The sequence below is a fragment of the Monodon monoceros genome, unplaced genomic scaffold (assembly GCF_005190385.1).
Source record: "Monodon monoceros isolate NGI ecotype Baffin Bay Population unplaced genomic scaffold, NGI_Narwhal_1 Super_Scaffold_13, whole genome shotgun sequence".
Taxonomy (NCBI): Eukaryota; Metazoa; Chordata; class Mammalia; order Artiodactyla; family Monodontidae; genus Monodon; species Monodon monoceros.
The window spans coordinates 73,046,746-73,059,491 of NW_021703769.1; the positions used below are offsets into that span (position 1 = coordinate 73,046,746).

General features: G+C 42.7%; 1 protein-coding gene across 1 annotated transcript in view; it reads right to left on the reverse strand.

Annotated features, from left to right (window-relative positions):
- GALNT17 (polypeptide N-acetylgalactosaminyltransferase 17) overlaps nucleotides 1-12,746 on the reverse strand; it is a 447,113-nt gene that overhangs the window by 21,210 nt on the left and 413,157 nt on the right. The window contains exons 7-8 of the mRNA XM_029221112.1: nucleotides 7,450-7,635; nucleotides 4,870-5,007 (exon numbers count right to left, since the gene is read on the reverse strand). Coding sequence (XP_029076945.1) covers nucleotides 4,870-5,007; nucleotides 7,450-7,635 — 324 coding nt within the window. The remainder of the gene's footprint in view (nucleotides 1-4,869; nucleotides 5,008-7,449; nucleotides 7,636-12,746) is intronic.

Below are 12,746 nucleotides of genomic sequence, written 5' to 3' on the forward strand. Positions count from 1 at the left end.
TTTATGCATATTGTATGTGTGTTGTATTTCATATAAATAATGCTAAAAGAAAAAAAAAGATGAGGAAAAGTGAACTAGGGAGCAAAGGCTTTTCAGTATGAGCCTAGCACAGAATTTTGAACAGAAGAGTTGGTGGCTAATGTTTCTGTACACACTGAAGTGCTTTTGCATTGGAAAGGCAATATCTTACACATGTAAGAGTCAGGACATAAAGTATTTGCATATATTTTAAAATTTTTGTCTTTTTATTGAAGTATAATTAATTTACAATGTTGTGTTAGTTTCTGGTGTACAGCAAAGTGATTCAGTTATATATGTGTGTGTGTGTGTGTGTGTATCTTCTCTCTCTATATTTATATATATATTCTTTTTCATATTCTTTCCCTTTATAGTTTATTACAAGATATTGAATATAGTTCTCTGTGTTATACAGTAGGACCTTGTTGTTTACTCTATATGTAGTAGTTAGTATCTGCAAATCCCCAACTCCTACTTTATCCCTCCCTGCATATCTTTCTTTAAAAATTAATTTAAGACATTCCAGCTAATACAGCAGAGTAAAAATTTACAACTCAAGGAAGAATGACTTATTATCTAAGTGGGTGTGGGCCCCAACACTGCTTGTAGGGTGAGTCAGAAACACCAGGGGCTGACACCTGCTCAGAGGTGTCTGTCTCCCTTTGCCTCTGTGCTGGGGTCTGGTGTGGCAAAAAGAACTAGTAGCAATGAGCATTAAAATACAATTGTCTGAATAATGGTAAATTCTGTCACCGAACTGCATTTGACTAAAAAGTTATTCTTCAAGAAGGTATAAAGTGCAAATAAGTATAATAATGTTTGAGTTGTAACATTCCACATAATATTAACAAAAGACTGAAAATTAACATCAACCGATGAAGAGGTCGGTAAAAGTTCTTGTATTACATACCACTTGACCCTTCATTTTGGAGGCTCAGAGATTAATTTAAAAAAAAATTAGAGGATACCAAAATGTAATTATAAGAACAGGGCATATACAGTGCACATGAAGAGAAAGCTTTTTAAAAGCCCCCAAACAAGCTAGCCAAAACATGAAGAAAGAGCAAGGAGCATTAAAACCAGAAATACTCACTGGCCTGGGGAAAAACTCCCAAACAGAATTGTACATGAAGAACAAAGGCTAGAAAGTACTCATATACTGTGATATTCACTCTACCTTCCTCTTTTTCCCACTGCTCTGGGGTCTGGGTGTGGTAAAAATAACCCACAGGAGTGTTAAAAACAGAGTTGTCTAAATAATGCTAGATTTTGTTACCAAACTGAATTTGATTCAGTTTCGTTTCTTCCATTTAATACTAGAGTCCACCTGAAATACATTTCAGTATATGGTGAGCTCAGCAAGCAGAGAAGGAGTAAGAGAAACCAATAGCCTAACATGTTAACATCGATCATAGCTGGGAATTGAGATTTTTTTTTAATTAATTAATTTATTTATTTACTTTTGGCTGCCTTGGGTCTTCGTTGCTGTGTGCAGACTTCTCATTGCGGTGGCTTCTCTTGTTGCGGAGCATGGGCTCTAGGCACGCAGGCTTCAGTAGTTGTGGCACACGGGCTCAGCAGTTGTGGTTCGTGGGCTCTAGAGCGCAGGGTCAATAGTTGTGGCGCACGGGCTTAGCTGCTCCATGGCATGTGGGATCTTCCCACACCAGGGCTTGAACCCGTGTCCCCTGCATTGGCAGGCGGATTCTTAACCACTGCGCCATGGGGGAAATCCCGGGAATTGGGATTTGACGTAAGTTTTATCTTTTTGTTTTCTATGTAATGTTCGTGTTGAATTTATTACTTTAAAAAGACAGGAAAATTTGCAAAAGCAAAAGGCTTCCCCCCTCCAAAAATCAGATTATGATCTCTATGTTATCTCCAAGGCCACTCCACCCTTCAGCTCCACAGCTGTCGTTTACACTGTGCTTCATGTGAAGGGCAGGCCCTGGAGTTATGCAGTCCACAGCCTGGGAAACTGTGCCCTGGACTTCTGGCATTTTCTCCTTTTTATTCTTTCTCTTTGCAAAGGTATTTTTCTTCATTTATAAAATCATCACATAAACATTAGTGACACTTGGGAAAACATGATAAACAGTTCCACATAAGAACTGTCTGTCCCACTACGTAGAAGTTTCACCTCCCAGTACTATTCTCTTGCTTACTTCCGATCTAAAATGGTAGCTCATCTAATTTTATAATCCTGACTTTTTCCTCTTAAGTCTTATATTATCCATATTTTTCTCACATCATTAAACTTTTGTATACACCTTTTGAAATGGCTGCAAACTACTGCAAACCATTAATACAGTATATTTAACTAACCTTCAAGTTAAATTCAAATTTTTGATCAAGGAAAAAATAAATCCCCGAGGTGAACAATTTTACTCGCAAATCTTTGTCCTCATTTCAGATTATTTGCTTGGGATAAGAGTGGAGAGGAAAGTATGACTATCATTAAGCCTTTTAATACAGGTGGTTCAAACCGCTTTTTAAAAAGCTTGTTTCAATTTGCACTCTCACCAGAGGACCTGTGCTTTTTCATTTTACTAAGATCTCGCTGGCAAAGTACCAACATATAGTCCAAAATTGAACCTTTGTTCATTTGGTATAAGGAAAAAAGCTACCTCAGTGTATTTTAAATTTTAATTTCTTTGATTATGAAATAAATATAAAATTTTCATCCATTTGTATGTTCTCTTGTGCTTTGTCTATTTTTCTCTGGGGATGTTTTATTTTCTTATTTAAATCAAAATTTTTATTTAAGTCAGTTCACAGAATTCATTATACATTAATGGCATTACCCACTCATCTACAGTATTTATGACATACAGATTTCCAGCCTGGGATATTATTTCTCCATTCAGTTGATATATAGATTATTTTAATATTTATGAGCTCATATCAAATATCGTTTTTCTTTGCATCTTCTTCCATAGCTTTCATTCTTAGAGAGCCCGTCCCCAGAGTTCAGATTCATATCTATTTCCGGATGGTTCGATTATGGCTTCTTTTCTTTCATTTAATGCTACAGTCCTTCTGAAATATGCTTGGGGATATGATATGCTGTAAAAATCTAAGTTGTTCTCTTTTCCAAAGAGCTGGGCAATTTACCCAATTGTCTTACAAATAATCCATTTACTGCCCACTGTTTTTCGATGCCTCCTTTATATTTGATCTTTGAAAACCAAAAACAAAGAGAAACATGTGGACCTATTAATAAGTAGTAGGACGTACCAGGTACTGGTCTAAGAACTCTATATATGGCGGCTTGTTTCATCTTCCCAACAGCCCCACGCGGTAGGTACTTTCACTTCCCCATTTTACAGATGAGGGGACAGAAGCTGAAAGGAGCCACTCGGACTTGAATCCAGCAGGCTGGCTCCAGAATCTTCACGAGTCCTTAACCACTACACTCACTGCCCCTGCAAGAAGCAAGCTCCCCATCCAGGCTCCAGCCCCAAAGGGACACTTCGCCTGCACCTTGATGATTTAACCTGGGGCTGATTTACTCCCTACAAAAGGCTTCTCGCATAAAATAGAAAAATTCACAGTTGTAGAAAAAGGAAACACTCTTAAGTCCATGAGAGTCTTCCTAGCTTCAGCTTGATTGTCACGGGGAGTTCCAGGGAGCCCTGGGAAGAAATCCAAATGCCAGAAGTAGTGGGGTATCTCTGGTGGGTCCAGAGCACCGGGCTCCCTGAGCCCTGACCAGAATCTGTGACACCGATTCCTCATCCAAACACACAGGGATGTAACAGGGAAGATGCCCAAGTGCTTATACACATGCATGTTCTCAGCAGTGCTGCTTATAATATTTTTTTAAAAAAAGGAAACAACAGAAATGTCTATGTTTTCAAGCAAAACACAGCATACACAAAAGGTACCATTTTATACAGCCATTAATAATGTTGCAGAAAAAGGCTTAACACAGGAAAATATTCTCTATTATTAGTAACATTTCAAATTATTAGGCATTGTGGACAGCCTGGTTTTAGTTTCAAATATCTATATACATCTATACCCATATCTATATCCATAGATAGGTGTATATAAAAAGTATAGTATGTATATAAAAACTATATTTTTAGTAAAAAGAAATACACACACACACACACACAATAAAGCAGACCATACATCCAAATGTACTTTATCTTTGGAATTAGAATGCTTACGTCTAATCCTGGCTTCATGACTTACAAGCTGTGAGACCTTAGATAATGTATTTCATGTCTCTCTCAGCGTTCCTATCAATAAAATGGAAATAACACTACTGCCTGGTAAAGTGAGGGTGACTGAACACATATGTGAAAAGCACTTAGAACAGTACCGGCACATTGTAAGTGTTCATTGCTATTATCGCTATATTCAAACTTTTCTAAAATGCAGGTTTATGGCATTTGTACTAAGAGAAAAGTCAATCTGTTTCAATATTCAGAAAGGTGCCATCATAGAAAATCTGAGAACAGCAGCCGTACCCTTTCTTTGGCAGTTAAGTGGCTCTGGCCCACGGCACTGGGCAGTGGACAGACAGGTCCAGTCCCAGCCTCTCTTTACACCCAACTTCCTGCTCAATGTCCCAGGTACAGGTCCCAGGGGACCTCAGAATGTCCTAAACAGAACTCATGGTCCACTCCACACTCCACACCGCCCACGCCCCCATTGATTACAGGTATCCCCCCACCAGCCGGTGAGAGCCTTGCTGTCAAAGCCTGCACCTCCAAAAACTAATCATTGAATGAATGAATGAATGAATGAGCGAACGACTCTGTTCCCTGTTTTCCCCCAGCAAAGCAATCCACAGCCCACCGCACAGCCATCCAAGCCAAGAGCAAGCGTGGTCTTAATTACCTCCCCGTAGGCAATGGTGTTATTGTATCTTCTCATTTCTGGGTAGACGTGGTCTAGGTACCACTGGAAATTCTTACACTTTAAACTTTTCCTTAAGGCTTTTCTTTCTGAGACATCGCCTATGTCAATTCCTGGATTCTGAAAGTAAGCAAAGGTCATTAGTGACTAGGGGGCGCTGGCCAGACTGGAGGACAGGCAGCGTCACCTTTGGGGAAACCATCAGAGAGAAATCTGAAGCCCCTACTTGATCATCTAGCCCCGAGCTAGACAATACTGTCCCCCGAGCGCAGCACGCAACCCCCAAAGTCAGCCGACCTTACCATCATGAAAGGGATCCCGCGACACACTGATATTGACAACCTAGGCCCCATCTCCATCTCTGCCATTTCTTCAGTGACTCTCAGGACCCAATTATTAGAGGAATTATTTGATTAAGGCGAGAAAATAAACATCTATAACCTCCTCCCATCTTTCTTTTCCGTACACGTGTAATTTCCCCCCTTTGCTGGCTCTTTGCGAAGTTCATTATATGCAGATGTGAAAATAATTTTCCACTGCAAAGCTTGTAATGATGCTCTAATGAATAATTCACTCTGCTTTTACAGAAGTGAACCTGTAATGTGCTGCTGCGTGCTGACAGGGGAAAATAAAGTAGCTGAAATACGATTCCAGAGTCAGCCACAGGATGGCTGTGACCCAGTGCAGACAGGATACGCTCTCCTCCACGGCGGACAGCCAAGCATCATCTTGGAGCAGGAGAAGTGTTTAAATGATTTCATTAAGATTTCTTCTTCAGCAGCTAAACAGTGATTTTTTTTTTTTAAAGAAAAGTCCCTTTAAATGTCAAACATTAATATCCAAAGGCAAACCTGGGCAGTGATATTTAACTCTTTGTTTTAATATCCTTGGCGTGATTAATGAGGATGGTCATTTATGAAAAGCCTGGTGGGGAACACTGGCATGAGGGACCGAGGTGGTTTGTAATGATGGAGAAGCACTGAGATAGGGTTGGCAGCCCTCACTTCTTCGGACCCCGAGTCACACCCCCATCCTAGATCACAGCTCTCCTCTGCAAACAAGAAAAATGACAACGTCTCTTCCACTGATGTCACAGGGCTGTGGGCAGAGCTGAGTGAAGGTGCCAGCTCACATCCTTGCCCTGCCACGTGCTGGGTGTAGGACCTTAAGCAAGTCAATTTAACTTGCCAGAGCTGCAGTTAACTCATCTGTAAAATGGACATCACAGTGGGTTCATATCAAGCTAGCATTTATTGAGCACTTACTACTTGTTATGCTCTGTCTTAAGCCTCATTTTTATCCTTCCAGGAGCCCTATGAGACCAGGGTTAACAATCTCTGGTTTACAGGTGACAACACCAGGGCAGGCAGTTCCTCTGTCATGAGGTTGTTATAAGGGCTAAATGAAATATTGCAAATAAGAAACTTAGCGAGTACCTGGGAGAGTGTAAGGAGCTCAACAAAGGTTGCCTATTTTTATATAATAACGTGGAAAATCACTTCTAGTTTAACAGCTATAAAGTGCTGCATGGCCATAAGGGGGTTTTCAGTGCTTTAGACCATGATTTCAATAATTGTAACAACAATGATATAAAAATGCTTCACTTTCATCCTCTTTATCCACAAACCCGCACATATTCAACTGCATTTCTGCTGTCCTGGGCTCCAGCCTCCTGAAACGCAGGGGCTGCCACTTCTCAGTGGGAACAATGCCACAGCTCGGACACCTACAGGTACTCTGGCTGAACAGATAGACCCGACTGTGGCTGAGGGTACAGGTCACCCCGCTGTGCTCTGGAGGACAGAAATGCTTGCCAACATTCCATATCCTGTGCTTTAAGTACATCACATGTACTTAGTTTTAGTACTTTAGTACTTAGTACTTAGATTAAGTACTTCTGATTTAGTTCTCACAATCAACCTAGGAAGGAGGACCTGCTATTATCCCCATTTTGTAGCTGAGGAACCTAAGATACAGAGATGATAAGTAGATTTGTTCAGGATGTCATAACCGTAAATGGCAGGGCTGGGATCCCAACCAAGCCAGAGCACAACCGCCATGCAATACTCCTGTGGGGCTGTAGTAACATGGGGATTTTCCGAGATTATATTCTGGGTAGAATATGGAAGAGAATCGAAGAGCCAAGTAAACAAGGATCCAGCATACAGCAGGGACATACGTCACAGGGCAGCTGGAGCTCCACGGGAGGGCACACTGTGAGAGCAGACGGCAGGGTCTGGTGCCAAAAACTTTGGGCAAAGATCTTCTGGACACGGTGTACATTCAGAAGCAGGGTGTCAAGATTAATATGAGACCAGAATTAACACGGTGAGACCCCTCTAATCTCTGTAAATGGATCTAGAGATTTCCATGGTGCCGATCCCCATGTAAAGCAGGGGTTCTAAAACCTGGAGGTCTGTAAGCCATGTCAGAGTACACTTATAATTTTGCAAGGGTGAGCATCTTTCTGGGGAGGAACCACTGGCTTAGTAAAGGGATCAGTGACCCATCAAACATAATGTCAGTGTTCTAGGGTGATGGGGAAGGGCTATTTGGTCCTACCTCCAGTGGCAGATTCCACGCTATGTACACATGAGACTTGTAATCGTCCATCCAGACCTCGGCAACCCGGAGAGCATTCCTCTTGGTATAGAAGCCGATGTTGCTGTTGTATGGCTTCTTCTTCCGCTCGATGTGGGCCACCCGTGAGCAAGGCAGGACCTCCATGCTGCCCCCGCACAGCCACACCTGGGGAGGGGAGGCAAGGACTTCATCAGCCTGACAGAGAAATTCCCAGAAGCCACTGCTCCCTCCCCCAGGCCCGAAAGCAATGGTTCAGGAGACAGCCTGAGTGAGAAATGTGTTTTCACATACAAAGCCACTGAGCTTTCGGGGTTGGTCTGTTACTGCAGCATAGCCTAACCTCACCTGACAAAAACTGGTAGAAAAGATGGTTTCGGGGAGCTTTTCATAGATACAGCAGCTCAGGATATTAAAATGCAGCTCTTCCTAAGAAACGCCAATACGTGTGATGTGCTCCTGGTGACGCATGGGTTTTCTTGAGTTCTCAGTGGTGCACAATTGTCACCTGTGAAGGTTTTATTTCCCATCTGGCTGAAGCTGGGCCCTACGGAGCTATAATGGCAAATTCAAACTAAAAAAACAGAATATCTTTATTCGTATCAGCACAAAGTGTACAACGGTTTAATTCTCCATTTACTAATACGCTCTGTTTTGGAGTCCTAAGAGCACAGACGCCGGGCCTTCTGGAAGCATCCACCCCAATGCCATCATGTGCAGGTGGTACTTGTTGCTAGAATATTTAAGTGGAATGCTGAAATGTTAATTGCCTCTAAGGGATGCAAAAGCCCAAGGAAGTGACAACTTGCCATCCTCTTGCAGGAGCATGGCAGGCTTCCAGGCTCAAAAGGCCCTGTCCCAGAGGAAAACAGGACCACCCAGCTTCTCTCAGTCCCAAGCAGGACAATCAAAGCATTTCTGACTGTCAGGAAGGACTGATTTGTGAATGAATTCCTGGTACTGGTGAGGAGAAGAGGAAGAAGACACAGAGAGGTTTCAGGGACCCTTGAGACAGTCTGTATATTCTCTGTAAATGAGAGTGTGCCGGTGAGCTAACTCAGGTCAGCACAGACCATGTATGCTCATCCCAACCTAGGTCACTTCAAGCCTTTCTACCTCCAGTTTCCCAAACTCCCTCCTCGAGGATACTGGGACCCTCTCGAGTGTTTGCACACCTCCCCTGGGCCTTTATTGATTGAATTTAGTGGCAAATTTGTGTGTGTGTGTGTGTGTGTGTGTGTGTGTGTGTGTGTGTGTGTGTGATCTTCTGTTTCTATTTCCCAACTCTGGCTGCACCACAAGGAAATAATACAGATGGAAACTTCTCCTCATAACCAAGAATCTTCACCTTGCCTATTTCTTCAAGGAGGAGAATGTGAGCTAAGAGATTGGTAGACAGCAGGTGATCCAGACTAGTTTGATTTGTGACCTGACAACTAGATGCCCCCATGAACTGGGGCAGACTCAGCTGTTGGCAGTGGAAGGAAGCCGAGTCAGGGAAGCAAAATATGGCAAAAGGCCTATGGGGGAATAGAGGCAAGAGACCTTACAGGGTAAACGAAGGTGGCTGAATTTCCAGGAGTGGGCAACATACAAACCCACAGAGTTCCATGGGTACGCGGCCCTAGACAGTTTCAGGATTCTGAGAATGAACAGAAAGACATCTCATGTTCACAGATTAGAAGATTTAATACTGTTATGTTAGCAATACTTCCCAAATTGATTTAAATATTCAACACAATTCTTAGCAAAACCCCAAAGTCTTCTTTGCAGAAATTAACAAACTGATCCTAAATTTCATATGGAAATACAAGGGACCCAAAATAACCTTGAAGAGAACAAATTTGGAGGACTTCCACTTCTGGGACAACATGCAAAACAATGAATTTGGACCACTACCTCACAACATATACAAAAATTAACTCAAAACAGATCAAAAACCTAAATGTAAGAGGCAAAACTATAGAACACTCAGAAGAAAACGGAAGAGTAAAGTTCATGATCTAGGATTAGGCAAAGGTTCATCAACTGATAAAATATGGTATATCCATATGATATTATTTAGCAATAAAAACAAAATACAGACACACGCTACAGCCTGAATGAACCCTGACAACTTACGTAAGTGAAAGAGGCCGGTCACAAAGGACTGTATGTTATTTGATTCCATTTATGTGAAATGTCCAGTAAAAGAAAATCCATAGAGACAGAAAGTAAGCTGATGGTTGCCTAGGGCTGAGGGTGGGGTCAGAGGAATAGAATGACTGCTAGCGGGTATGGGTTTCTTTTTAGGGTGATGAAAATGTTCTCATATCGATAGTGGCGAATACTGCACAACTCCTGAATATACTAAAAACCATTGAGTTGTACACATTAAATGGGCAAGCTATAGTAGTATGTGACTATCTCAACAAAGCTGTGACAAAAATAGATAAATAAATACACAGAGAGATGGGAAAAAGAAGATTCAAGGGATGGATTCCAGTTTGGGGAGGCTCCGGAGGACTGGAAAAAGCAAAGCAGAGCTTGGTGAGGATCTCAGATGGTTGACTTCTTTCACTTAGCATCGTGTTTTCAAGTTTTACCCATGTTGTAACAAATATCATTACTGCATTCCTTTTAATAGTAGAATACGATTCCAGTGTATGGATGTCCTACATTTTGTTTATACATTGATCAGTTGATGGACACTTGGGTTGTTTCCATTTTGGCTATTACAAATAACCCTGCTATGAACATTCATATGCAAGTTTTTATATGGATATACGTTATCATTTCCTTTGGGTACATACCCTAGGAGTGGAATTGCTGGGTCATAGGGTAACTCTATGTTTAACCTTTTGATGAATCGCTAGACTTCTCCAAAGTGGCTGTACCATTTTACATTCCCACCAGCAGTGTAATGAGGGTTCTGAATTCTCCCATCCCCGCTAACCCTTGTTATTGTCCATCTTTTTGATTATATCCATCCTAGTGGGTATGAAGTAGTATCGCATTATGGTTTTGATTTGCATTTCCCTGATGGCTAATGATGTTGAGTATCTTTTCATGTGCTTATTGGTCATTTGTCTGTCTTTGGAGGAATGTCTATTCAAATCCCCTGCCCAATTTTTAAATGGGTTGTTTGTCTTTTTATCATGAGCTGAGGCCTTAGGGTGAAAATGAAGTTGCCTTCCAGTGTCATTTCTCTTTCTCTTGCCTCAGTCTTCATCATCTTTTTGGATGTCAGTGTGCAAGACCTTTCAAATCATTCCTTATGGGCAGTCTGTCCCCCGGGCTCTGTATAGAGCTGGCGTGGAGAGGGCTGTGAGGTGCAGAGGAATGAACCGCAGCAGAGGCCAATATTCTTGTTCAACGTCCTCCAAAGACCAGCTGTATGACATTAAACAAGCCACTTTCTCCCTCTCCCCGCAGGTGCCCCAGGCTCTCCATCCCGGTGTCTCAGCCAAACCTATCAAGGCCGCCCTGCACCCGCCAGGCTACCTGGAAACGACGTAGTGTCCTACTCTGATGTCTTTCACGATGCTGCTTTTCACAAGTTATGTTTGGCTTTTCTCCACGTGAGAATGAGGAATCTCAGGACTCCAATGGGAGAATTGCAGACAGTTGACAGGTCAGCCAGCCAGAAAGTGGCAGGCTTCTCTGTGAAGGCCTCCAGTCTGTTTTTAGCAAGCTTTCTTCCCAACTCAAAGGGACAGATACCTGAAGTAACAGGAGATTTCACTGACATCTCTCAGGAGAGAAGAAAACATACGTTTCTCTAGATTTTGTCATGTAGATTTGAAATATAGGAGAGAAAAAAGTTTACCCCTAAAAAAAGTGGGGGAGGGGAGTCAAAGGACACAAAGGTAAATAAACCAGTGTGGTTCCTGTGACCACATCCTGGTATTCTGGATCACAAAGTGTTCTAGGGCCACACAGGCCCCTGCAGCCCCTATAATCCATCCCTGCACAGAAAGGGAGCCCCCGACCTTCACCTCTAGGGTCCTTACTTGCATGTGCTCCTTTCAAGGCCTGAACTAGTATCTGACCCCAGAGAACCTGGAAGCCCTGTCCTGGGTACCCCTCCCATCCTCTCTCTTAGGGAGGGAAGCCCTAATGCTCTGGAGCTGGTCTCTCAATGCTGCCTCCCCAGAGACAGGAATTCTTCCTGGTATCAGATGTGAAGTCACTTTGGAAACCATTTAAACCCATTTACAATGTTAAAAGCAACACTGAAGGAGTGCTTAGTGCAGAAATTATGTAAATAACCCCATTCGGTAATCTAAGGGCAGGCAAATTTTAGCCTTTTGTCGGCTGGCAAAATCTTTTCAAGACAACACAGATTGCTGGCTAAGAGAGTATTTTATTTGTTACTTCCGTCCTCCCAATCCGTTTCAGGACTCCCTGGTAACCCGCTTCCCAGAGGCGAGGACTCACGCCAGCCCCTCAGCGCTCCCCTCTGCCATCCTGGGGACAGTGCGCTGGCGTTTCCCAGTCTACGTGCGCAGTTTCTCCACTACACTGGATGGGCACATGATGGCTTTCCTCCTCAAGTCCTTTTCCAAAAATTCAATTTCAAACCTCTCCTTTATTTATTACTGTTTCTCAGTAATAGGATTTACCAATATGGACCTCAAAACATATCTCAATTTAAACACCACAGCGGCGAGAACCCCTAAATACCTGGATTCTACTGCCAGTCGATGCAAGTCATTTCTCTTGCATTTTCTCTATTCTATTTCCAAGATTTTGGATCATCTTTGCTATCATTATTCTGAATTCCTTTTCAGGTAGACTGCCTATTTCCTCTTCATTTGTTAGGTCTGGTGGGATTTTACCTTGCTTCTTCACCTGCTGTGTGTTTTTCTGTCTTCTCATTTTGCTTATCTTACTGTGTTTGGGGTCTCCTTTTCGCAGGCTGCAGGTTCGTAGTTCCCGTTGTTTTTGGTGTCTGTCCCCAGTGGCTCAGGTTGGTTCAGTGGGTTTTGTAGGCTTCCTGGTGGAGGGGGCTAGTGCCTGTGTTCTGGCGGATGAGGCTGGCTCTTGTCTTTCTGGTGGGCAGGTCCACGTCTGGTGGTGTGTTTTGGGGTGTCTGAGGCCTTATTATGATTTTAGACAGCCTCTCTGCTAATGGGTGGGTTTGTGTTCCTGTCTTGCTAGTTGTTTGGCATAGGGTGTCCAGCACTGTAGCTTGCTGGTCGTTGAGTGGAGCTGGGTCTTGGTGTTGAGATGGAGATGTCTGTGAGATTTTCGCCGTTTCATATTACGTGGAGCTGGGAGGTCTCTTGTGGACCAGT